The sequence below is a fragment of the Mustela putorius genome, unplaced genomic scaffold, assembly GCF_011764305.1.
Source record: "Mustela putorius furo isolate JIRA1106 unplaced genomic scaffold, ASM1176430v1.1 tig00537227_pilon_pilon_pilon, whole genome shotgun sequence".
In the NCBI taxonomy this organism is placed as follows: domain Eukaryota; kingdom Metazoa; phylum Chordata; class Mammalia; order Carnivora; family Mustelidae; genus Mustela; species Mustela putorius.
Window position 1 is genome coordinate 3611460 of NW_025422368.1, and position 24103 is coordinate 3635562.

Here is a 24103-nt window from a genome sequence, read left to right on the forward strand (position 1 = left end):
CCCAAGAAAAGATAGCATATCTGGATTTCACCTCAAACATCCACTTTCTTCCTGGGTCCAGGAAGCTTGGAGTAGACACTACTGTTATAAGTCTGGATAGCATTTAGCTCAGAATACAATCTAGACAGAGAATAGAGATAGATACAGAATACATTTAGCTCAGAATAAAGCTAGATAGAGCCATGAGGAGGGTATCCAGCCCACTGCCACCACCTCCCCCCTACCTCAGATCTGTGCCATTTCCTGTGCTATACCAATCCTATAACCCCGTTCCCTTTACAGCAACCTGTCAGTAACCTTGGCAGATGTCAAAAGATATCACAGACCCATATCGGTGTGTGCCACCCGTAGTGTGTATAGTGTGGGCCTTGAACTCAAAAGGTTGGATGGGAGTCTTCCATGAATAGTTCTGTGTGATATGAGGGCAAGGCACTTCATTCCTTTGGGAAGTACGTTAAGTCTTTCCTTTGGGAAAATTACGGAGATGTCCACATGCTCAGTAAACTCCAGAGCACAGTGCAGATGTTCTTTGTTCAAATAATTAAGAAGCTGTGGTGCTTTTTAAAAAATTTTTCTTTTTCAGAGTTCACATTGAATTATTTGATTTTTTTTTTTTTTTTTGACAGACAGAGATCACAAGTAGGCAGAGAGGCAGGCAGAGAGAGATGGGGAAGCAGGCTCCCCACTGAGCAGAGAGTCCGATGGGGGGCTCAGTCCCAGGACCCCAGGATCATGACCTTGGCCAAAGGCAGAGGCTTTTTTTTTTTTAATTTGACAGAGAGACATCACAAGTAGGCAGAGAGGCAGGCAGAGAGAGAGAGAGGAGGAAGCAGGCTCCCTGCTGAGCAGAGAGCCCAATGCGGGACTCGATCCCAGGACCCTGAGATCATGACCTGAGCCGAAGGCAGCGGCTTAACCCACTGAGCAGAGGCTTTTTAACCCATTGAGCCACCCAGGTGCAGGTGCCCCTCACATTGAATTTTTAAAATTTTTTAATTTTTAATATTTTTAAATATTTTTTAAAAATTTTAAAGACTTTATTTACTTCTTTGAAAGAAAGAGAGAGCACATGAGAGACAGAGTGCACTCACAAGCAAGGGGCAGGGGTAGAGGGAGAAGCAGACTCCTGACTGAGCAGGAACCCCCACATGGGATTTGATCTCAGGATCCTGGGATCATGACCTGAGCTGAAAGCCCAACTGACTGAGCCACACAGGCACCCAGAAAAAAACAGAATTTTAATGAAATAGATTAAAATAAAATCAAGTAGAGTAGAATAGAAAATAGAATAGAGTGCATTATATGTAGTAAAAATAAGATATCGTTTCCTTTTTGTTTCAATTGTATGTGGTATGTGTGTATGTGAGTACTTTGTCACTACACAAAATTATTTCTTAATATGATTGAGAATAAAAAAGTTTAAATATACAGCATATCAGTTAAGAACACAGACCCAGATTCCAAAATGCCTAGTTTTAAAGTCCAGCCCTGCCACTTTCTAGCTATGTAATCTCAGATAATTACTTAACCTCTCTGTACCTCATGTCATGATTTATAAAATGAGGATAATAGTATCCACCTCATAAAGTTGTTGTAAGGATTAAAAGACTTAATCCGCGTAAAGCACTTAGAACAGAGCCTGACACACTCTAATTATGTAATCATATTAGAAGTTGTTATTGCTGCTAATGCTGCTGCTGTAGATATACCAGTAGGTTTGATGGAATATACCTACCCATGTTCCTAAACCACCTATGTAAAACTCCCATTAATGGTGTCTATCTAAAAGGACTGGTAAAAGGATTAGATTAAATACATGGATAACGCTTAACACAGCACCCGGCACGTAGCAAGTGCTCAGGAAATGCTATGTACTTTTATTCTACCATGGGATCACTCTAAGGACTAGGGAGGACCTGAGACCTTTGGCCATAGTCATTTCTTGTATCCTGGAAAAGAACCCCAAAACCAAATGTCCCTCCTTCAATCCCCACTCTAGCCCAACAGTCCCCAGGGAAGGCCCAGTGATAATCTCTCCTCTTAGGCAAAGGGATAATGTCACCAGTCCTTGGACAACTGCACTACTGGATAAAAAGAGAAACTTGGGCAGTCCAAAAAGTCTGTTATCTATTAATAATTCATAAATATTTATTTCTTCTTTGGCCTTAACAGACCACCAGAAATCCTCAGACATTAATTAATGACATACTCATTTTTCTTGCTTTTTTGCCTGATCCTAAAACCTCTTGATTTGTCAGTAGCCCAGGGATATCACAAAGTTGAAGGTGGGGGATATGCCACCCATCCAGGTACAATGGAACTCCAAAGAGAACAAGAGAAGTCAGATTTTCACTATAGCTGGACAGGTGGAAGTTGGAACTTGAGGAGAATTTCCCAGAAGGAGAGCAGGTAGTCATTGTTTCCTAAAGGAACTTGCATTATGCCTCCCATTTAGGGAAGCTTTGTGTAAGAGAGAAAAATTATTTATTCTGAAGCAGCCACCAAGTTTTTTGAAACAGGGTAAACAAAAAAACCATCAGCAATGAACCCTCACAGCCTGGAGGAGGTACAGAGTTTGAATCTAATTAGTGGGATGGACTTCACCCACTGACTCAGACTGACTTAGACTGACTCAGAACAAAAAAACAAAACAAAACAAAACAAAACTTTGCTGATCTGAGGTTACAACCTCCTTTTTTAGCCCAAGTGGATCTTGGTTCAAGGGACACCCGAAAAGAAGGGGCAAATCTGGTGGTTTTAACATTAGGAAGCTCTTGTTCACACCTCCCTTCAGTCCATCCTTCTCCTGTGAAGAATGTTATAAGGCAGATTCCCCCAAATGGGTGGTGGGTTAGATGAGATAAAATCTTGTTGGGGAATTCAGTGATTATGTGATGGCTATATCACTACCATAAGCTGGAGCCTATCTTAATTTTGGAAAAAGGGAGGAAGGCGCTAAAAGGAGGAAGGAGATACAGATTCTGGAACTCCTAATCTGACAGGGAAGACAGACCCACATTCATGAGAAAGTCCAGACGTCTGAAGAGGGCTGCTTTTCAGCTATATCATCAGTTGCTCAGGAATGCAGTGCCTTCTGATAGTGCCCATTCTGGGGTGATGTAGAATGGGAAAGGTAAGAAAGGCTCCCTGGAAAGGGTGAGAACAGACATCTGTAACGAAGTAGGTGGGGCAGTATTGGTGAAAAGGTGTGCATGGAGGTATTTCAGAGAGTGGACAGTAGGGAAACCTGAGCACCCTTGCAGGAGAGTCTGGGACTGTGAGATGTTGTGATAGTGGAGAACCAGTTGAAGCAGAGACCTCAGAGGCAAGGGAGTACTGTCTCTGGGATTCTGTTTCAAAGCTACAGGGTGGCAGGAAGCCTGTGGACTCTATATTTGAGGGTACCAAAGCATCTACACACTAGGCTTGCAGGTATCCAAAGGACTGTGCCCTTTCTAACCTTGCAGCTCATGCTTTCTATTCACAGAAAGCAGATGCAGAGCAGGTTTCAGTGAGGAGAGTTGATGGGAGAAGGAGAGGCTATTCATATAAAACTCAGGCTGTTGAGGGAGTTGACCCTAGGCCAGCTAACAGGCAGGACAACTAGATTCTTGAGTTGAGAGATCCAAGTCAGAGAGCCCTGCCTCCTCAGGCAAAACAGCCTGGGACAGTGGCCAATTAAGCATAAGAATTCACCAGAGGAAGGAGGGGCCAAAGGCCTTTGTGGGTAGCCTGGGGGAAGAGGGGAAGTGGATGAAGACTAACTCAGTAGCTCTGCCTTTGGAGAAGTCCATCCCACTAATCAGGTTCAAACTCTGCACCTCCTCCAGGCTATGAGGGTTCATTGCTGAAAAGCTGAAGCCAATATTGCCCACCTCTTCAGATATGTCCATACTTTGCCCTCGGTGCTGCTCTCCCTTCCCCATCAACCTCCTTTTCCTGTTCTTCCACCCCTGGAGTGTCCCCCCACCATTCTCCCATGGGTCTCCTAGTTTTTCCTCCGTTCTCCTCCATGTCCCTCCCCTTCCCGCCATCTCCGCTGATCTCCCCTCCCTTCCATTCTCTTTGCCCCTCCCCCAGATGGTCTTTGTCCTTCCAAATAGCTCTAGAGAGTACTAATCTAAGACCAAGCATCTTCTCCCTTCTTTTCCCTAGAAATCTAGCTCCCATCCACTTCTCTTTTTCCTTCCTCAATCCTGCCCTCAGTTTCTACTTTTCCCATGGCCTTCAGGATTCTTGGTCTTGTTGGCTGCCTTTCCCTACCACTTCTGTCATTATTCAGGTCAAGGACTTCACTTTGGTCAAAGACACATCTACTCACTTCATCCCTCCTTCAGGCCTCAGTCAGGAATGTCTCCCCACCCAACCCCCACTCCCAGGAATGGCTGCCCTCTGGTCTGCTTCATCCGATCATCACCCCAACCTACCAGAAAGCTTTGCACAATTAACCACCAAGCTTTGATGGCTCCATTACTCAGCATTTAATATACAGTTGTTATTCATTTCATTCATTCAACAAATATTTATTGAGCACCTACTATGTGCCAAGCCCTTGGAATATATCCATGAACCAAACATCTGTGCTCATTAGTATATTGTGAGGTTTGTATTTTTTGTTCACAATCTAGGTGTGTGTGTCCAGCTTTTCTCTTATAACTGGATGCTTACCACAAACAAGGGTGAGCTCCCCTCCATACTCAGGTCCTGAACCCTGAAAGCACTGTAAAGGGCCATGAAGAGGATCGGGGGGGGGGGCTGTTAGTGAGAGTGTGTGTTAACATGCTATATACAAACACTATCTACTGTGTGATACTTCTAATGATGGTAGACGGACAGATAGGAGTGCAATGAGATAAACTCATCCCTTCCACTGGGATCAAACACACCAGCAGACTCTGAGCACCAGCTTTGCCACTAGCTACACAACCTACAAAACTTTTAACCTTCTAGGCCTCAGTGTCCTCACCTGACACCTGCCTAAGAGGCTAATTATAAAAATTAAAATTAATGCTTGTTGGGCAATTAACATAGTATCTAGTATGAAGAAAAATTATGTTTTTTAAATTTAGAAGAATTCTCATAAAATGTGTTTTCTACACTGAGCATATACTACTTGCATAATTTTTTTTAAATAACCACACACCCTAGAAAAACTCTTGTGTAAATATACCTTAAGACATGGAAAAGAATGTTCATGACAACTCTGTTCATAATACAAACTCTAGAAACATCCCTGAGGCCATCAGTGTGGAGAGATAAATTGTGGCATTGTACAATGAGTACAATTCACTGTGAAAATGAACATTAATGCAGCTACAGGAAGCCATACTGAACAAACTTAACTAGACACGAAAGAATACACACATTATAATCGCATTTATATAAACTTCAAAAACTGGAACATGAAGGGCACCTGGGTGGCTCACACAGTTCAGTGTCTGCCTTCAACTCAGATCATGATTCTGCAATGGACCCCTCACTGGGCTCCCTGCTCAACAGGGAGCCTGCTTCTCTCTCTCCTTCTGCTACTCCCCCTGCTTATGCTCTCTTGCTCCTTCTCTCTGTCTAATAAATAAATAAAATCTTTTTTTTAAAAAAAATGGAAAACTGGGGCGCGTGGGTAGCTCAGTGGGTTAGGCCTCTGCCTTCAGCTCAAGTCATGGTCTCAAGGTCCTGGGATCAAGCCCCGCATCGAGCTCTCTGCTCAGCAGGGAGCCTGCTTCCCTTCCTCTCTCTCTGCCTGCCTCTCTGCCTACTTGTGATCTGTCAAATAAATAAATAAAATCTTTTTTAAAAAACTGGAAAGCTAAATAATTTATGTTTTAGAGAGGCATGCATTGGTTCTAAAACTGCAGAGGAAAGCAAGGGAATGAGTCAACAAAAATCCCAGAGAGGAGTTATCCCTAGGCCAGAAAGAAAGGAAGAACAATCAGAATGAGGCTCCTAGGAGGCTCTTGAGTTACACATTTGTGTTCTTTCTTCCTATAGGTGGCAGGCTCATCCCCTATACATTCTTTCATGTGGGTGACCTATAGCACAATTTTACCTCCTATAAAGCTCATATAGCCAGAGCAAAGACTACAGTGAAGATTTGGCCAAACTTCCTCCCTTCTCTCTTCCCCCTCCCCATCCACAAGTCTTTTTACTCCAATTAAACATACAGATTGAATGTCCTTTTAGGTCTCCAAAATATATCAGCCTGCAGTTTAGCAAAATTTTGTCCCCTTTGAATTTTTTTGTATCTTGTTTCTTTAAAATTGTTGAGGAAGGGCCAGCCATTAGTAATTAGCTCATGTTTATGCATGTCATTTTTTTATAAGGAGCTACACTGGGGCAGAAGGGAGCACATGTGTGAGATGCACCTTGACTCATGGCGCTTCTCCTCAGGTCACGAGCTGACTTGCAGGGAGCACTGGGGCTCAATTGTGGGCAGTGCCCAGAACTGTGATGAGGGTATAAAGGGTCTCGGAAGTGTTGGCCCAGCTCACCAAACACATAAATTGACACCAGGTGACACACCCTCCTCTGGATGTCCAGATGGCTGACACAGTCCCTGAGCCCATGTTTGTCCTGTCACAAGGCGTCACCCCTGAATGTTTCACACAGGCACCCCTCCCCCAAGCCCTGGTCTGCTCTCTCACCTTCCCTTTTCCCATCCACCCCGCCCCTTCCTCGTTCCCTAAACCACCCAGCCTGCCTTTACCCCAAGACACAGCAGCTTCAGGGGGCTTCCAGCCCCATCGTTTCACGCTTCTCTTTTCTTCTCTTGGACTTAATGCAGATCTCTGTACTTCGTGAGCTCATTTTTCGAGACCCGTTCTATTGGAGTAGGGTGCTTCATAGGTAAGGAGAACACAGTACTCTCTGTCAAGACACCAACAGTACACCAGATGTGTACAAATAACTACACCTGCTCTTTTCTGGGGACGCCCGGGTGACTCAATCAATTAAGCATTTGCTTTCGGCTCAGGTCTTGGTCTCAGGCTCATCGCAGACTCTGTTTCTCCCTCTCCTTCCCTCTCTCTCTTTCAAATAAATAAATAAATAAATCTTTTTAAAAAAAATTTAGGGATGCCTGGGTGGCTCAGTGGGTTAAGTCACTGCCTTCGTCTCAGGTCATGATCCCAGGGTCCTGGGATCTAGTCCTGCATTGGGCTCCTTGCTCAGCAGGGAGCCGGCCTCTCTCTCCGCCTCTGCCTGCCTCTCTGCCTGCTTATGTGCTTTCTCTCTCTCTCTTCCTGACAAATAAATAAATAAATAAATAAATAAATAAAATCTAAAACAAAAAAATTTTAAGCTTCCTTTTTCTGTCCTTTCCTTCAGTTCTCAGCCACGCATCCTACAGACCTCCAGCGCCAGCCTCACATTGTCCCTGTGCTACATTCCCACCTCCCCGGGCCCTTCCTGATTCTAACCATCCCAACCCTCTGTGACTCTGTCCAGTTCCTTAGACTGATTCTTCCCAGTCATAAATCCACAGATATCCCTCCTAAACAACTTTCTCTACCCTCTTGAAATTTTCCAGAGATTAGGAAATCCAGGTGTTGTCATAGCTTATAGGTGAGAAGGCATGGCATCTCCTGGGTTCCAAAAAATTCAAAGGTAACTAGCTAGGAGACACTGGGCAAGTTACTTAAGCTCTCTGAGCCTCAGTTTCCTTTCTTGTAAAATGGGGATGATGATATGTACTTCCTAGGGTTGATGGAAGAATTGGAGATGGTTTATGGCGTGTATGATATCATATAGGAAGTGACAAAAAAAAAGGAGAAAGAAAAGAAAAGAAAATATCCTCTTATCAAAATAAGACTTATGTTTTCCTAGGGTGTTCTAATTATAAATGGGAAATGTGTGCAAGTGATCCGATTTAGCATCACGGATGATGGAACAAGCTGAAAATTTGTGCTTCATGGGGTGATATAATAAGACTATAGCCTTAGTTCTGAAGTAGTCTGCCCAAAAATGTTTAAGTTGAACCCAATCAAGCCTCCAGACCAGCAATATCCAGCAGTGCTGTTGTGATGGGGGAAATGTTCTTTATCAGCTCTGTCAAAAAGTTAATCAGTGACTGTGTGGCCATGTGGCTCATGCAATGAGGGAACTCCATTCTGGGCTTATTTAATTTTAACCACATACACCTACAGGCTACCTTATGAACAGCCCAACTCTAGTGTTAACTTCCAGTTTAAAACACGGGGACAGAGCCACAAGTTAAGTCACATAAAACCGATTAAAAAAAAAAAAAAAAAAAAAAACCTCTTGAGACTACTAGGAAAATTAAAAATGGAATGGCTAGTCAATGATTCTTTGGAAATATTAATTTTCTTGAATGTGCAATGGGTATGGTCCCAATTTCTATACATGTCATACTTCCTGTAACAGTCAAATAGGCAGGCAAGGATGGCACCGTGTTAACCGCAGTTGAATCCAGATAACTAAGAGGGAACATTTCAGGGTGTTTGTTATGCTCTGCTTTCAACTTTTCTATATGTTTGGAAACTCTCATAGTGAATGTTGAAGAAGAATGTTGAAGCAGATATTTAATAATCTGCAGGCTGCTAGCTGCTGGCTTGATAGGAGAAAGGGGTTGTATTTTAGTAGCCTACCAGACAGATGGAGATGGGGGAAATGCAGATATGTGTTCCAAACGCACTTCGGCCACTACTACTGAGATAGAAACTTCTAGATGTGATTTGTTAACACCTCAGTGTTTCCTGGGTCCCCTCCCACCTACCCCTGACAATCACACAGGTCCCCTGCTGCTCCCAGAATCTGGTCTTCCTTCTCCTCTCCTCCCCTGGACCCCTTCCCACCTCCCCTGCCCTGCCCTTCTCTCCCCAGTCTCTGGTGAGTACACGCCTGCTGACAGGACACTTTGAAGATGAAACATTGCTGAGTCCCCCTGCAGCCCAGAGGCTGGCATCCCATACACAGAGGAGGGTGCGGGCCACTCCACCATTATTAAAGCACATTCTAAAGAGGTGCTGGACTCAACTAACCGCCCAAGCCTATAAAGCACAAATTGACCCAACTGCACAGCCAAGCCCTTCAGATCTGAGCATAAATAGGACCGGGGCACCTTGCAGAGCACATTGGAGTTTCCACAAGACTCCAGACCTCATCCCTGTACTCCGAAGCCCCAACGTCCAGAAGCACCATGACGTGCGGATCGGGATTCTGTGGCCGAGCCTTCAGCTGCATCTCAGCCTGCGGGCCCCGGCCAGGCCGCTGCTGCATCACGGCCGCCCCCTACCGCGGAGTCTCCTGCTACCGCGGCCTCACTGGGGGCTTTGGCAGCCACAGCGTCTGTGGGGGCTTCCGCGCTGGCTCTTGTGGCCGCAGCTTCGGCTACCGCTCCGGAGGCGTGTGTGGACCCAGCCCACCCTGCATCACCAGCGTGTCTGTCAACGAGAGCCTCCTCACGCCCCTCAACCTGGAGATCGACCCCAATGCTCAGTGTGTGAAGCATGAGGAGAAGGAGCAGATCAAGTGCCTCAACAGCAGGTTTGCTGCCTTCATCGACAAGGTGGGTGCCCTTGATCACACCCTTCCTGAACCTCTGGGTCCTGGACTAGGCACTCAGGAGAGTCAGGGACAGGAGACATAGGGTTCAGAGGAGCTCCCAGTCTGATGGAGGAGAGGGAAGCACACCCAGGGCCCAGGTGGACCAAAAACAACAGTAGCAGAGGTTCCTGATTTGACAGTGTTGCTAGTACAGGCGACCTCCACTCAAGCAGTCAGGTCCCCACAGAGAGACAGAGACAGGCTTGGAACTGGCAGGCCAGAGCAAGAGGGCAGTCTGCACACACAGACACAAGAATGAACAGAAGAACTAGGAAGAGGACCACAGGGGCAACTTCTAGGTGGGGGTCCTGAGCCACATCCTTCCTGTACTCCACCCATGCTCAGGACCCAGGCTGAACATGGGCTCAGAGGCAAAACAGACACCTCTGGCTGGCTCCAAACCACATGCCACCCAGACTCACCAGGTCCGGATCTGTCCGTTTTGGTGAGAGCAGGGACTGACCCTCCCCAACCCTGGCTCCTATCCCTACATTGGACACTGCAGACACACATGACAATCAGGAAGACCGGAAGTCACCTTGTCTCCCACTGCCCTTCTCTGCCAAATCTCTGCTCAGCTGCAGACTTGGGACTTTACCCTAAAGCAGTCGGGCCCACCCCCAAACTGGCCCTGGGACACCAGGAGCCACCTGACACCCTCCTACCACCCTGAACACAGGTGCGCTTCCTGGAGCAGCAGAACAAACTGCTGGAGACCAAGTGGCAGTTCTACCAGAACCGCAAGTGCTGCGAGAGCAACCTGGAGCCCCTGTTCGAGGGCTACATCGAGACGCTGAGGCGGGAGGCTGAGTGCGTGGAGGCCGACAGCGGGAGGCTGGCCTCGGAGCTCAACCACGTTCAGGAGGTGATGGAGGGCTACAAGAAGAAGTGAGTGTGGCCCCCAGGGTTGTCTCAAACGAAAGGGGATTAAGCCCAAGCAGGATAGATTCGGGTTAGACCACAAGAGGAACTTCCCAATAGGAAGAAGACGGGGCCAGGAAGCCTGTGGGGACAAATGCCCTGGGTGTTTACACCCTGGTGAGAGCAGGAGCTGCTCCAGCTACCTCGTCCTTATGTATCTGTTTCATTAATTCATCGAATGTTTATTGACATCTACTCTAAGTCCCAGGTGCTGTGCTAGCCCCTAGCTGGGATGGGGGAGGGACGAGGGGCACCAGAACTCCTATGGGGCTCCTGCCCCCACCCCAGGGAGTTACAGTCCAGAAACAGAAGATCTACAGAAATGTGCACGGTGTCACCACCCATCCACCACTCACATCAGGAAAGAGAGTCCCTGAAACCGGAAGTCCCCTGGGTGACAGGTTGGATGGAGCTCCCACAAGAAAGGGATGGACAGGTTCCCTTCTGGTCCAGCAATTTTTTGATTCTATGACTTCCTCCCAAAGATCCAGTTCCTGGACTCTGTTTGTCTGGGTCTCCATTCCCTTTTTGTCTCTTCAAATCCCAGCGTATTAAAAGTCTAGCCACTGAACCCTGTGCCCTTTATCTCCAGATACGAAGAAGAGGTGGCACTAAGGGCCACCGCTGAGAATGAATTTGTGGCCCTGAAGAAGGTGAGTGACCCCGGAATACTCATCCCCCAACTCGGAAAGCAGGGCAGAGGCAGGAGGGAACGATCTTCAATTCAGAGAGGCTGAGCGACTTCCCAGAAGCAACAGAGCAACCCCGCCCTGATTTTCTCCCCCCACCCCCTAAGGCCCCAGCCCTCCCAGGGGGGCCCCCAACAGCACAGTACACTGCCTGCTTCAAGCAGGGCACCCTCCTCGTCCATCCCATCCGAGATAACTCCCATCTGGCCTATGGCTTCCCACCCGTTCTGCCCTGGGCCTGCCAGAGAGCGCATGTTCCTAACTATGGTGAGTGAAAGAGCCCATGAATGCTAGGGGACAGTCACATCCTCAGCCCCCCCACCCAACAGCGGGGAGACGCTGGCCTGAGCACTGCTGTTGTTCCTCACCCCTTACACTTGATCTGCCACAAGTGGCATCATGTGGACACCCCCAGGTCCTTCCCATCACCTCCAGAGGAGGAAGGCAGAGATTACTGTGAGGAAACTGAGGCACTGAGGTCAAGGCTCTTGTCCAGAGTTGCGCTGGTTTGGAAGGGGCAAAATTGATCCCTGAGACCTCTTCTGACCACAGACCTAGTTTTCTTTCCCTGAGGTGTCAGGGCAGACAGGGCTGGGGTACCATTAGAACAGACCCATTTTATACCAAACCCTAAGTTTCAGTGATAGGGCAAGGTGTGGGTTCTGGAGGGATCAACGCATAGGTACCAGAGGAAGTTCCTGGAAACCTCACAATCCCCCTCCCTTAACCCTGCACCTGACCCCTGTTAAAGAATTCCATCAGTTCCAGGATATCAGGCATAAGGATGACCAGTTAAGGAGGGTTACCAGGGAGTTTTCCAAGCCCAGTGGGTGCTCTCTGGGTGGCAAGAGCTCTGTGTGGCCTTCCCAAAGAGATATCAATGGCCCCCTCTCCCCTTTAGGATGTGGACTGCGCCTACCTCCGCAAGTCAGACCTGGAGGCCAACGCGGAGGCCCTGACAGAGGAGATTGACTTCCTGCGGCGCTTGTATGAGGAGGTGAGAAACCTGGCAGCCAGCCTGGAAGAGGGGCCCTTGGCCTAGGACTGGAGTTGGCCAGGGATTTGTGCTGGAGCTGCAGTCATGAGGCTATAGTGGGAGCAGGGGCTAGAGACCAAAGAAGGGGTGAGAAGATTGGGACCACACTGGTGAGTGAGTCTGGGATGTAAATAAGATCCTTCCATCATCCCACCCCCCACGGTCTGCAGGAGATCCGCGTTCTCCACGCCCACATCTCAGACACCTCGGTCATTGTCAAGATGGACAACAGCCGGGACCTGAACATGGACTGCATTGTGGCCGAGATCAAGGCTCAGTACGACGACATCGCCAGCCGCAGCCGGGCTGAAGCCGAGTCCTGGTACCGCAGCAAGGTGAGGAGGCACCTGCCTCCTAGACACGGCAGTAGGAGGGAAGCCAGGTGTATAATAACAAGGCCTCTTTTGTCCATGGATTCTGATCCCTTGGATGGTAACAGAAGAGCAGACAACTCTCAGGTTATACAGTCTGGGTAGGGCTGCCATGTATGGTCACACAGGCTGAGCACTGTACAACCTGCTAATGGTCTGTGGTGTCTGAGTGGGTGGGAGACTGCATCCTGAGCCTCAGGAGCATCTCTGTTCCCCCCCCTCCCCAGTGTGAGGAAATGAAGGCCACGGTGATCCGGCACGGGGAGACCCTGCGCCGCACCAAGGAAGAGATCAACGAGCTCAACCGCATGATCCAGAGGCTGACGGCTGAGGTTGAGAATGCCAAGTGCCAGGTAAGTGTCACTTGGGGCATCCCAGGTCACAGAGGCATGTGTGTCCCCAGTGGATCTCACCATTCATGCTCCAAGCCATCAGCATGATCAGCGTCCCTGGCTGTGGTCCCTGGGGGAGACTCAGCTGATGATAGGGAGAGGTCTGCTCTTGGAGTGTTCCCAGATGGGGGAGGGGAGAGACTGGATACATCCAGAAAATGGACAGAGAGACCTGGGCCATAACCCACCTTGTTCTCCTCTGGGTCCCCAGAACACCAAGCTGGAGGCCGCAGTGACCCAATCGGAACAGCAGGGCGAGACGGCTCTGAGCGATGCCCGCTGCAAGCTGGCAGAGCTGGAGGCCGCCCTGCAGAAGGCCAAGCAGGACATGGCCTGCCTGGTCAAGGAGTACCAGGAAGTGATGAACTCCAAGCTGGGCCTGGACATCGAGATCGCCACCTACAGGCGGCTGCTGGAAGGCGAAGAACAGAGGTGGGGCCCCGCCCAAACAGGCTCTGAGCTGCTCATTCCTGCTCCTTGAATAAACAGCACCCTTTTCTCCTGGGCTGGGAAGGACCAGGGATCTAGGACAGCCTCTCATCCATCACTTTGGGGGAGGTCATGGCTTGGGATTGCTACTCTCAGACTCTCTCCTCCTACCCTGACCACTAGGGATGGACCCCACCCCAAGGATTTGGGGAGCTCTATTTGCCAACTCTGGTAGAATCACTCACGTTGCCTTTTTCTTCTTCCCCCTCAGACTATGTGAAGGCGTTGGCGCAGTGAATGTCTGTGAGTAACACAGTCCCTGTGTGCATGGATTTATTTCATTCCTAGAAGGGATGGCAGAGTTTGGAGTGAGGGCTTCCACTAAAAGCTAAATATGATAGGGTGGGTGGGCTGGCATCACAGCAGGAGGGACTGGGAGTCAGAGCAGCTTTGAAACTAGATGCACCTACTGTTGTAAGTCATTTTCTCCTGATTTTGAATATGCAGTGCTCAGGGCATGGGAAGGGACGTCATCGGGGAAGCTGATGACCCACCCCCAGAATTTTAACTGGGCCTTTGGGGTTCACAGGTGTCAGCAGCTCCCGCGGCGGGGTCGTCTGCGGGGACCTCTGTGTGTCCGGCTCCCGGCCTGTGACCGGCAGTGCGTGCAGCGCCCCCTGTAGCGGGAACCTGGCGGTGAGCACGGGCATGTGCGCGCCCTGCGCCCCCTGCGCCCCCTGTGCCCCCTGTGCCCCCTGTGGCCCCTGCAACTCAGTCACGTCTTGTGGCCTGGGCACTGGTGGCGTGGGCTCCTGTGGCATCAGCTCCTGTGGCGTGGGCTCCTGCGCCAGCAGCTGCCGCAGATGTTAGACACCCCAACTCGAGCCTCTGGCCTGGGGTCTCTCCCACCCAACCTCCCAGTGGAGCAAGCTCTCGACTACTTCTCTGGCACTTTGAACGGTCTGTCCCACTCCCAGCCTCTCGTATCTGTACGTGATCCCTTCTTCCTCAGCCGTGCTGCCTGCGCTGGGAAGGGCCGCCCGTCCCCTTGATACCCGTGGGAAGGGGGCTCAGGGGCCAGAGGGCCGGGACAAGGGCCCCACCCTACGCTGCCCTGGGTGATGGCCGCACCCCATCCCCCCAATATTCCCCTTCCATCTCTGCCGTGTTCATCTCTGTCTTGATCTGTGTTTCCAATAAATCAATGTAGCCAACTCTGAGCCGTATCTGCATCTCTGTTATCCACAAGGGTCCAGGTATGGAAGGGTCCCCAAAGTCCCGTGGAGCAGAAAAGGGTCTAGTCTGAGGTCTCCATCTCCTCTGTCCCTGGGCTCACAGTGGTCTCAGATTGACCCCAAGGGTTGTGCTAGGGTTCTACATGATGTCATTTTACACACACGACTGTAATGATCTTATCCGCAATGATGCACCTTGCAGAAGAAGCAGCCAGAGATGCTCAGGAATTAGGGCAGCACCCTACAAGTTTCAGCGTCTGGCTGGGGCTTGAAACCTGTGTGCACCACTCATGGTCATTTCACCAACCCACACTTGCCTCCCAGAAAACTTCCTGTGCGTATCTATAAACTGATGGATAATGAAAATTCGAGTCACCAACCACTCAAAGCTTAAGGAAACAGCAGTCATTGCTTTGCTGGGGAAGACTCATGCCTGAGCCATTTATGAGGATTCCTTGAAGGGTAAATACATGAACATAGTTTAAACTTTCAAAAAGCCTTTGATGTGGCTACTTCTTTTTTTTCTTTTAATGGAGTCCTTTTGGGCTTTGGAGACTTGTCATAGCTGACAAATTACCTCTGAGATAGGAAACCGCACATAGCGAGAAGATGAGCTGGCACAGAGGGGAGCACATGGACCCTGGAGCCAGATGACTTGGGTCTAAAACTGGGCTCTCTTCCTGCCTGGCTCAGTGACCTTGGGCAATTTACTTATCTGCTCTGTGCCTTAATTTCCACGTCTCTAAAGTGAGAATGAAAAAAGAGCACCTCATAGGGCAGATGGGAGGACTAGGAATTTCATACATGTAACAATCCAGGCAATTCCTGCCACAAAATAATCATGATATGGGCTTGCCTTTAGCAGTATATATTTGCAGAATATAAAGTGGAGACCCCTCCAGGAAGCAGTGGCCAGCCTCCCATCAACATCCGTAAACTGAATACATGTACACATTGACATCATATTAAATTTATATCTGTGATCAGAGACAGCAAATAGAGAAATCTCCATGTCTTGTGGGGCCATTGAGCTCCTTTATGCAGAGAACTGTTTCCCTCTTGACAATGATGAAGCTCTGACAAGGAGCAAAGAATCAGGAAGACGGCCTCTCGGCTTCGCTATGGGCAAAGGCAAGTCCCTGAATACGCATTTGTACAGCAGGGTCCGTTTCTAACCTTCCAGGCCCAGGCCCCAAAAAACGGTAACAGAAATTTAAGTCCCCCTCCCCACCCCTCAGAGCAGTAGAAATAAGGAAGAATATTGAGAGACCAGAAGTGAGTGGTCTGAAAAGACGACACTCTTTGAAGGGAGAGGATGGATCCAAGGGCCTCCCACCCACCAATACCGCCTCTCCCCCGACCTGACGGAATTCTGAGCAGGGCAGAACCCTGGGAGAGTTCCAGAGTGTGCAGTTGCTCTAACCAGCCCTCTGTGCTGTGACACCACATGGCTCAGAAGCAGGCTTCCGGGAGTCTCGACCTGAGTTCCAAACCCGAGCTCCGTCTCTCTACCCTTCAGTTTAGAAACCACCCGCGACTCCAGTTCCAATGAACTTCTCACCTCTTCCAGCTGACTCTTCCCTTCATATCCCACAGGTCTTAGCAGCCCCGCAGGGCCCTAATGACTGGCCGCACTTACTCTCACTCAGCCCCCCTCCAGCTCTGACTTTCGGTCCTATACTACTCCAGGAGCACAATCCTCACTCCCTCGATTTCCCACTCCTTCACAGGCTCAGGGAGAGAAGCAAGAGTGAAGGAATCAAGCACCTAATACTCATGATGCCAAATGGTGGTGGGGAGGGGGGAGATGGTGAAAAAAAAAAAGGAACACCTTGCTGTGTGACCTTTAAAAAGTCACCTCCTCTCTCTGGGCCTCCATGTGTTCACTGGTTAAATAAAATATTTAGGTAACATGGCTGCTAAGGTCCCTTACCGGTTTAAAGCTCTGTTAGTCTTCAGAAGAGCTGGGACGAGATTGGGAGCTTTGGGAAAGCGGGGAGACCTCAAGCTGTGCTGGGTTCACGCTATTCGTAGCTTCGTTCTGTATAGCTGTCTGTGCACAGCTGTCTGTGAGTACAAAAATGTGATTGTATCCAGATCAATGCACAGCTCACATGTGTGTGACTGTGAACCTTTCCATTGTGCAATTGTGTGTGTGCATGTGTGTATGTGCCAAAGAGGGGAGTTTTATTTTGTGGGTACCTGTGGATAGGACCTCAGCGTGAGCACACAGGGAGACTCATGCTGGTGGCGGGGGGCCATGGGGTCCCAGATGGAGAACTGGACTAAGATGGGAGTAGTGAGGGCGGTGCTGTCAGCTGTCATAATGGGGAGGGGCCCTCTGGCCAGGGAGCCCCAGCTCTAACCAGTATGTTCCCCTAGCTCCCCTCCTGCCCTGTAAACACCCGAGCTCCAGCTGGAGCAGCAAGAGACCAGCCAGCTCTAGACATGTAGAGCCTTCTTTAAAGGCGTCCAAAGCCCAGTCCATGAGATATTAATTATGCTTGTTATTCTTACTATGTTTTCAGCACTATATATTTTTCACACAACCCTGTGACAGGCACATTCGTATTTTATGGGTAAACCATGGTGCAGAGAGGCCAGGTAGAGAGGACAACTAAAAGGGATAAATGAAGCTACACCAGTTAGATCTGGGGAGGGCAGGACTGGGGTTCAGAAATGGCAGCGTTTGGCCAGGATAACAGCAAGATTGGAAACAGAATCCAGATCCTTCCATCCTCCCGGCTGGCCTAGCTGAGACACTACGGTTGGAATGATATCAGGAAGGATTGCATTTAGACTCGAAAGACTCCTAAGGGGTTTCTGTAGGGTGAGACGTGTTAATGGTGGAAGAAGGACCCAATGCATCCAAGGACAGAGGGGACAAAACATAGAGCCTCTCTCAACCTGTTCATATCAACTGCGTGGCAGGCCCTGGGTTTGTGTGACCAGGACAGTCACCAGCCTTGAGAGGCTCATGTAGAGATGCCAACTCAGCTAAGTTACATCTGTCATGCTTCCAGACTATTAAGTGTGAGGCAGACATGAGGATCCAACAGAAGGCTGACCCCTAGTGGTCCCCTCCTTCTGCTAAGACATGACGACTCCGGTGACAACCTGCCTCCCTTCAGAAGTCACCTCTACTAACAATGCTTCTAAATAGGCTGGCAAATGACTCTCTATAAATGTACCAGACAGTTCTCTCCCACCCCAACATGGAATGTGGCCTGTAGCCAGGGGAACCACTCAGAGAATCAGTCCCCAAACTGCAGGCATGGCTGGTGGCCCAGGCAAGACACGCAAGCCTGACCCGGCAGCCTTTGGGATCTGAAGTGATATCAGGCTTGGGATTTGAAGTAGGAAAATGGGAGCAAGCCAGTCCTCAGGGATGTAGGCTGTAGAACGCTCACCCTAAGTCCTGACAACAGCTCCTAGGTGAGGTTTCCTTCAGCACTTCCCTTGACATGATCAGCACAGCAGGAGCTGGAAAAACCTGACCTTGAAAATCACAGAATGTCATTACCTCTTGGCAAAATGCAGGGAACATGGAGCCCAACTGAGAAATCTCACAGAGGGGCAGCTCTGCTTTCAGGCAGTGACTTCCCTTCGGGAGTGTGGCAAGAACGTTGACACCGTGGGTGTCAGTCTGACCAAATGGGACTCCAGTGGGTCCCACCCCCCACCCCTCAGGTGGGAGGCACTCTTGCAGCCAAGTTTCCGTCTCATTCCTCTTGCATGAGACTGCTCTGTTTACCCGGGAAGGGGGCCCTTTGGATACCTGTTTTCTGGGCAAGGACCCAGGAGAACACAGCAGACACCCTGGCACTAGCTTTCCTTAAAAGGTAAAGCCAGGGCCTCCTGCCAATGACGCACCTTCACCCCACCCAGGGACACAGAAAGTAGAAACCATTGTTCCCAGATGTGTTAATGATGTAACCCTTTGTGCAACAGAAAAGAATGTGAGCTCACCAAATGGAAGCTTCTCTTGGGCCTAAGGGACGAAGAAAGAGCCCAGAAACCCAGCCCTTCTCTGGCCACCCACCACCCCAAACTGGCCTATCTTCTGCCCCCCAAAGTCCAGTTGCCTTGTGAAAACTCAGAGCAAACTACACCTTAGACCTAGAAGTAGAGGCAAAGCTGGAACTCTCCATCTGATTCCAAAGACTCGCCCAAGACACTCCTCCACCAGGGTATGCCATTCCCAACCTACCATCAGGTCACTTGTCACAGGTCACTAGGGCCCGGGGCCCCCAGCCACCCAGTGCTGTTCATATCCCCCAGCCCCAGTGTGCAAGGGCCATCTTCCCCAGGGTAAGTCTTCAGGTGCCCCTGCCAGGGCAGTGGGAGGACAATTCGTCCTCATCCCCATCTCACGCCGTTCTCTTCGGGCCTGGTTTTCTGGTTTCTGGCCTGCTTCCCTTCCAGAACCAGGTTCCTTGCTCACTCCGCACTACACTCGACCCTCAGAGGCCATTCTGTAAGCGTCCACAGAGCCAGTGAGTGGATGAATGAAGGCAGAGCTCAGCCACTCAGCAGAGGGTCCATGAGGCTGGGGAACAAGCAGATCTGAGGAGGAATTAACCCCTTCTTTCTCTTCCCCCAGGGGCCTGCAGCCACCCAGCCCTTAGGAGCCTGGTTCATATCACCGCCAACTGAAGTCATGTGGACCCACACACCACAAGGGGACGGTAACTTCCTGGTAGTGTCTCCTCCTTTTCTCCCGTCCCTGTTAAACCCGATCAGCTTCCACCATGCTCTGTACACAGCTTGAGGAATCCAGGCACAAACAGCCCCTGGGGGGCTCAGTCCACTGAAGAACTTTTTATTGCAAAGGAGGAGTCCCAGGGAAAGAGGAGTCTGGGGGTGGGTCAGAGGAGCAGGGTACTCGGTCCAGGTAAACCACCAAGCTTCCCCAATGGCACAGCGTCTCGGCTGTTTTCACCCAGGGGACAGGGCAGTGACCATTCCGTAAGCTAGATTCCAAGACTTTCCGTTCTGGGGTGAGGTTGGGGGGGGGGGGGGGGGGTGACCATGATGGAAAGATGAAGTGAGGTCCAGTTCCGTGGGAGAGGGCGTCTGAGGCACAGGGTCAAGTCCTTGGGGGCAGGAGCTAGGGGTCTTTGACTTCTCCACAGCTGGGCAGGAACATTCAGTATCCGCGGGTGCCTCGGCAGCCTAAGCCACCGAGGCAGGCGAGGGAGCCGCAGAGCGCGCAGCCGCCGCCAGGGGCGCCGGTCTGCAGGGCGCCTGGAATCCGCTCCGGGAGGCAGCAGGCGGGCGGGGCCCGAGGCTGAGCCGAGTCCGCAGGTGGAAGCGTTTCCCAGGGCTGAGAAGACAGTGGCTGTCGGGGACAGGAAGCCTTCTTCTCCCGCTCCGCCCCCGAAGGCAGATAGACTCCTCTCCAACAAGGAAGATGCGAAGACCCTCCTCCACCCCCACAGGAGACCGGTGCAAACTCCCCTAAGTAATAATACACAGACCCCTTCCCCCAAGAAATAGACTCCAGAATGCCCCCTCCCTGGAGTCGGACACACAGATTCTCCCACGCCAGAATGAAACAGTCTCCTCCACAAGGACAGACCCATAGAAGCTCCTCCCTCTGCCCAGGACAAACCAACAAAACCACCCTCCGAAAGGACAGACCACCAGACCTTCCCCCCCAGCACACAAAAAGAATTACTCCCAGGAGAAGGAACAGACTCCCAAAAAGAGAGACACAGTGGAAGCAGACCCCTCTCCCTTCCCCAAAGAATACACCCAAAGAAGAGAGGCTAAGATTTGACTTCCCTAACTCAATCTGGGTCTAAGATTTACTTACAGAAGCTCCCTGCCCCAAATCCCAGACCAAGCCTGCAGGGGAGAAGGAGGAAGTGAGTGAGTGAATATACCTCCTGGGTATAATAATCCCCATCCTTTAAAACAAAACTCTCCTGGCTTTCCCCTACAGGCAGAGATCCGTCCATCCCGCATGCTCCCGGTTCTCTCGGATCACCACAACCCTTTTGCTTCACATTCCTCAGGACCTTAAACTTAATCCTTCCTCCTTAAATTCAGATAGCTCCGTTTTACTGATGACTTCCTGGAGGAGGGAGAAGACTAGAGATCTTTCTTCAACCTAAACCTAGCCTAAAAGAAGAAACTGTGAAGGGGGACATTTTAAAGGACACTACAGAGAAAATAGCTCCACCACCTGAAGAGCACTGGTTGAACCTCATCCAGTCACTTTCTACCTGTGAGTCCTTGAGACGGGCTTTTACCCTGAGACTCAGTTTCCCCATCTGTAAAATGGGAATGACAGCACTTCCCTCCCACGGGCTTTGTGGGGTTGAAAGGAGAAAATAAGTGCAGGCTGCCTGACGCATGGTGGGTTCCCTTTCCCTCCCCTCGGTCTGGAGAACCCAGCTGCAGCCAGCAGCCCTTGGATCTCTGCTGTCTAAGATTAAAAGCCATAAACCATGCCTTCCCCATAAACCATGCCTTCCCCAGGACTGGGGGAAGAAAGGCAGAACCGAGGAGAAGGCGGGGAGACCCTTATTCCCCCCCACCGGCTGGGCCTTGGTCCTTGCAGCTATCTAGATGGACAGACTGACCCCAGCTCTCTGCTCCTGAAGGTGAATGACTTCACAAGTTGTCCTATCCCAGGTGCCAAAGGTGCTCATCAGCTGGAACATTTTGTCTTAAGGCCCTCAAGTTGGTGGGGGAGAAACTGGCTCCAGGAGAACAAGTCCCAGGTCGTCTCTTCCCACCCCTCTCCAGCTGGCGAGGACCCAGATAGTGACCTCCCTGCGTCCCTGCCCTCCTCACCGTGGCCACATCCAAAGCACCGGCCAGCCCTCACCTGCTCTCCTCGCCCTCCAGCAGCTTGCGGTAGGTGGCGATCTCAAAGTCCAGGCCCAGCTTGACGATCATGAGATCCTGGTACTCGCGCAGCTGGCGGACCATGTCGTGCTTGGCTCTCTGCAGGGCGGCCTCCAGCCAAGCCAGCTTGCCCTGGGCGCTGTCTGAGGCACCCCTTCTTCCGGCAGAGCCCGTGGCTCTGGGCCTCTGTCTAGTTCACAGGGCTGGGGGCAAAGGGAAGACCACGGGACAGGACATCCTTGGTCCCCACCCTCCCCCACATCGAGGATCCAGACCTTTCTCAAAGGTTGGAGAGTGAGCGAGGGATTAGAGATCATTGTAAGGAATGGGTGATCCTGTTCCAAAAAATGGATGTGTGTGTGTGTGTGTGTGTGTGTGTGTGTGTGTGTGTGTCTGCTTGGCTCCCAGGATGGAGACTTGGGGCCAGCCATCTGGGCTGGCTGAGAGTGAACCTTTCACACCTAACGTGTGACTTTTCTAATAGGAGCTCAGATCCAGGAAGCATCCAATGCTTCCGAAGACCTCATTAGCGTTCCATCAGGAAAATTAACCAGAAGAATATCCTTTCCTCATAGGAAACTAGCATCTGTAGTGTCTGGGGAAATACAGCGATGATGATGATGATGGTGATGGTGATTGTACGACGACGATGATGATGAACGCTTGCCTTTTGAGATGTGTTTGCTGCTCAGGAAACTGGGGTGGGAGGGGTGGGAATCAGAACGGCTGAGGCGAGCGGGAGACTGAACTGTGACAGGGTTACCCCCTGGAACCTGAACAGCCATCCGTTCCTGAAGAAAGGTGAGCCCCTCAAAGCCTGAGATACTTATACCTGCAGAAAGCCCTTCCCTCTGCAGGTAGAGCAAGAGCCGGGGTCTCAACGGAGCGGCTGGGGGGAAAGAGAGACAGATGAGAGACAGAGAAGTGGGGAGAAAGAAAGCATTCATGTGGGAACCTCTCCTTTCTCAGGTCTCGAGCCTGAGCCACCACCCTGAGTGCCTAACAGAAGCCCGGTTAGAGGCATCAAAAGGTAAAGGCCAAATGTTAACTGTATAGCAAGAGTATCCCATGCCATAAAGAAGTATGCACAGTCTCATTCTCCTGCAATCACTAGGACCTCTTGCACATTTCAGTCTTGTTTCTTGAATTTAGAGACATGGGGTCATGTGCCTTCTGTCTTCCACAAGGATAACAACAGTGCTGGCCCAGATGACGGTCAATGGCAAAGAGACTTCTGGCTCTGTGTTAAAGGAATCAACTTGGGGCGGTGGGGTCAGGGGCATGCAAGTGAAGGCAACAGAGAAGACAGAGGCCTCTCTTCTCTAGCCAAATGCCGCTAAATTTGCACATTTTTGAAGAGGACCCAGAAAGCTGGATTTCTAGGAAAAATCTTGCTATTTCTGAAGACGGGCTCAAGTTTAATGTTACGTAGGACAAACATCACACACAGACACAAAAATGTACAACACATAAAAAGTGATATGCAAACAAACATGCATAGGATACATATTTATCTACATGTTAATTACTTGCCCACATGAAAGACAGAGAGTCCTAGGCAAATGCAGCCACACTTCCATTTGCTCAGACACTCACAAGGAGAAACTCTATCCACCTATTCCAGAGGGTAGGGGATGACCGACTAGTTGTCACAGATAATGGACACCCTCCCACCATTCCTCATGCCGCTGCTACCCCCACACCGCCACCCCTCACCTGACTCTTAGCACTGTCCACCTCCGCAGTCAGCCGCTGGATGGCCTGGTTGAGCCTGTTCAGCTCCTCCTTGCTGTGCCTCAGGTGCTGCGTGGGTTTCCGCACGGTCGCCTGTACCTCCTCGCACTGCGGGGTGGGGTAGAAGCAGCACAGGGAGGCTCAGGGAAATGAGAGCTGACAAGGCCATCAGCTGAAGCCGGCAAGACAATCCCAGTACCAGCCCCTCCACCATCCATCATGGACAGATCCTCTAACTTCTCCAGGCCTCTGTTTCTGCATCTGTAAAGTGAGGACGGTAATCTTTTCTATCTCCAAGGGTTGTATAGAGAATGAAATGCGCTTGGCAGGTGCCCTGGAGGGTGCTCTATCAGGTCTGGAGATGCCTAAGGTAACAGGGGCAGAGGGCACAAATGATCCCCACGTGTGGTGACATTCTGTTGAGTCTGTGGACTGGGATCACATAGGGCTTATTCCAAGCGTTGAGGTAATTAAACTTCAGGAACTCGGTTATGGTCCTTCACCACATATGATCACCTCAACTAATAGAAAAATCGTTTTTAAAAACCCAGCAGGGATTCCTAATTTTAAAAATACTTCTAAAAATCTAGGAATGGGGAGAAACTTCCTTAACTCGATGAATGCTATTAGTAGTGACAGGGATCCCGATTCTAGCTCTTTCCCCAAAACTAGGGCCACTATGTGGAGTACTCTCTGCAAGGGACAAGACCAGTGGGCCTTTCCCCTTCCTGTGCCTTGTCCCCGCACACTGGTCTATTACCAGCCTGGGCTCGGAACCAATCATGGTGCCTTATACCATTCAAGGTCCTTCATCTCCACATCACTGGGGCTCATGACCACCTATGAAGAAGGCCGGGTGGATGTCACTGTCTCCATT

At 50.3% G+C, this 24103-nt stretch overlaps 2 protein-coding genes across 3 annotated transcripts; one reads left to right on the plus strand and one right to left on the minus strand.

Moving 5' to 3' along the window:
* The first annotated feature begins 9154 nt into the window (after positions 1–9154).
* Positions 9155–14605, plus strand: LOC101673944 (keratin, type II cuticular Hb1). Of its 2 annotated transcripts, XM_045072992.1 has the most exons (10): positions 9155–9523; positions 10241–10449; positions 11075–11135; positions 12073–12168; positions 12378–12542; positions 12806–12931; positions 13182–13402; positions 13671–13702; positions 13989–14124; positions 14230–14605. In XM_045072992.1, exons 1-10 carry the CDS (start codon positions 9155–9157, stop codon positions 14267–14269), a joined length of 1455 nt encoding a protein of 484 aa, XP_044928927.1. In that variant the 3' UTR covers positions 14270–14605. The 2 variants fall into 2 exon arrangements, with proteins under 2 accessions (XP_044928927.1, XP_044928926.1); XM_045072991.1 differs by having other exon boundaries at positions 13989–14605.
* A 4842-nt stretch (positions 14606–19447) lies between these two features.
* Positions 19448–24010, minus strand: LOC101674796 (keratin, type II cuticular Hb5-like). Its single transcript, XM_045073225.1, is given in 6 exon segments — positions 19448–19975; positions 20453–20484; positions 21473–21645; positions 21648–21695; positions 23209–23334; positions 23987–24010. Coding segments are annotated over 6 exon segments (771 nt in total). The 3' UTR covers positions 19448–19607.
* Positions 24011–24103: the final 93 nt, after the last annotated feature.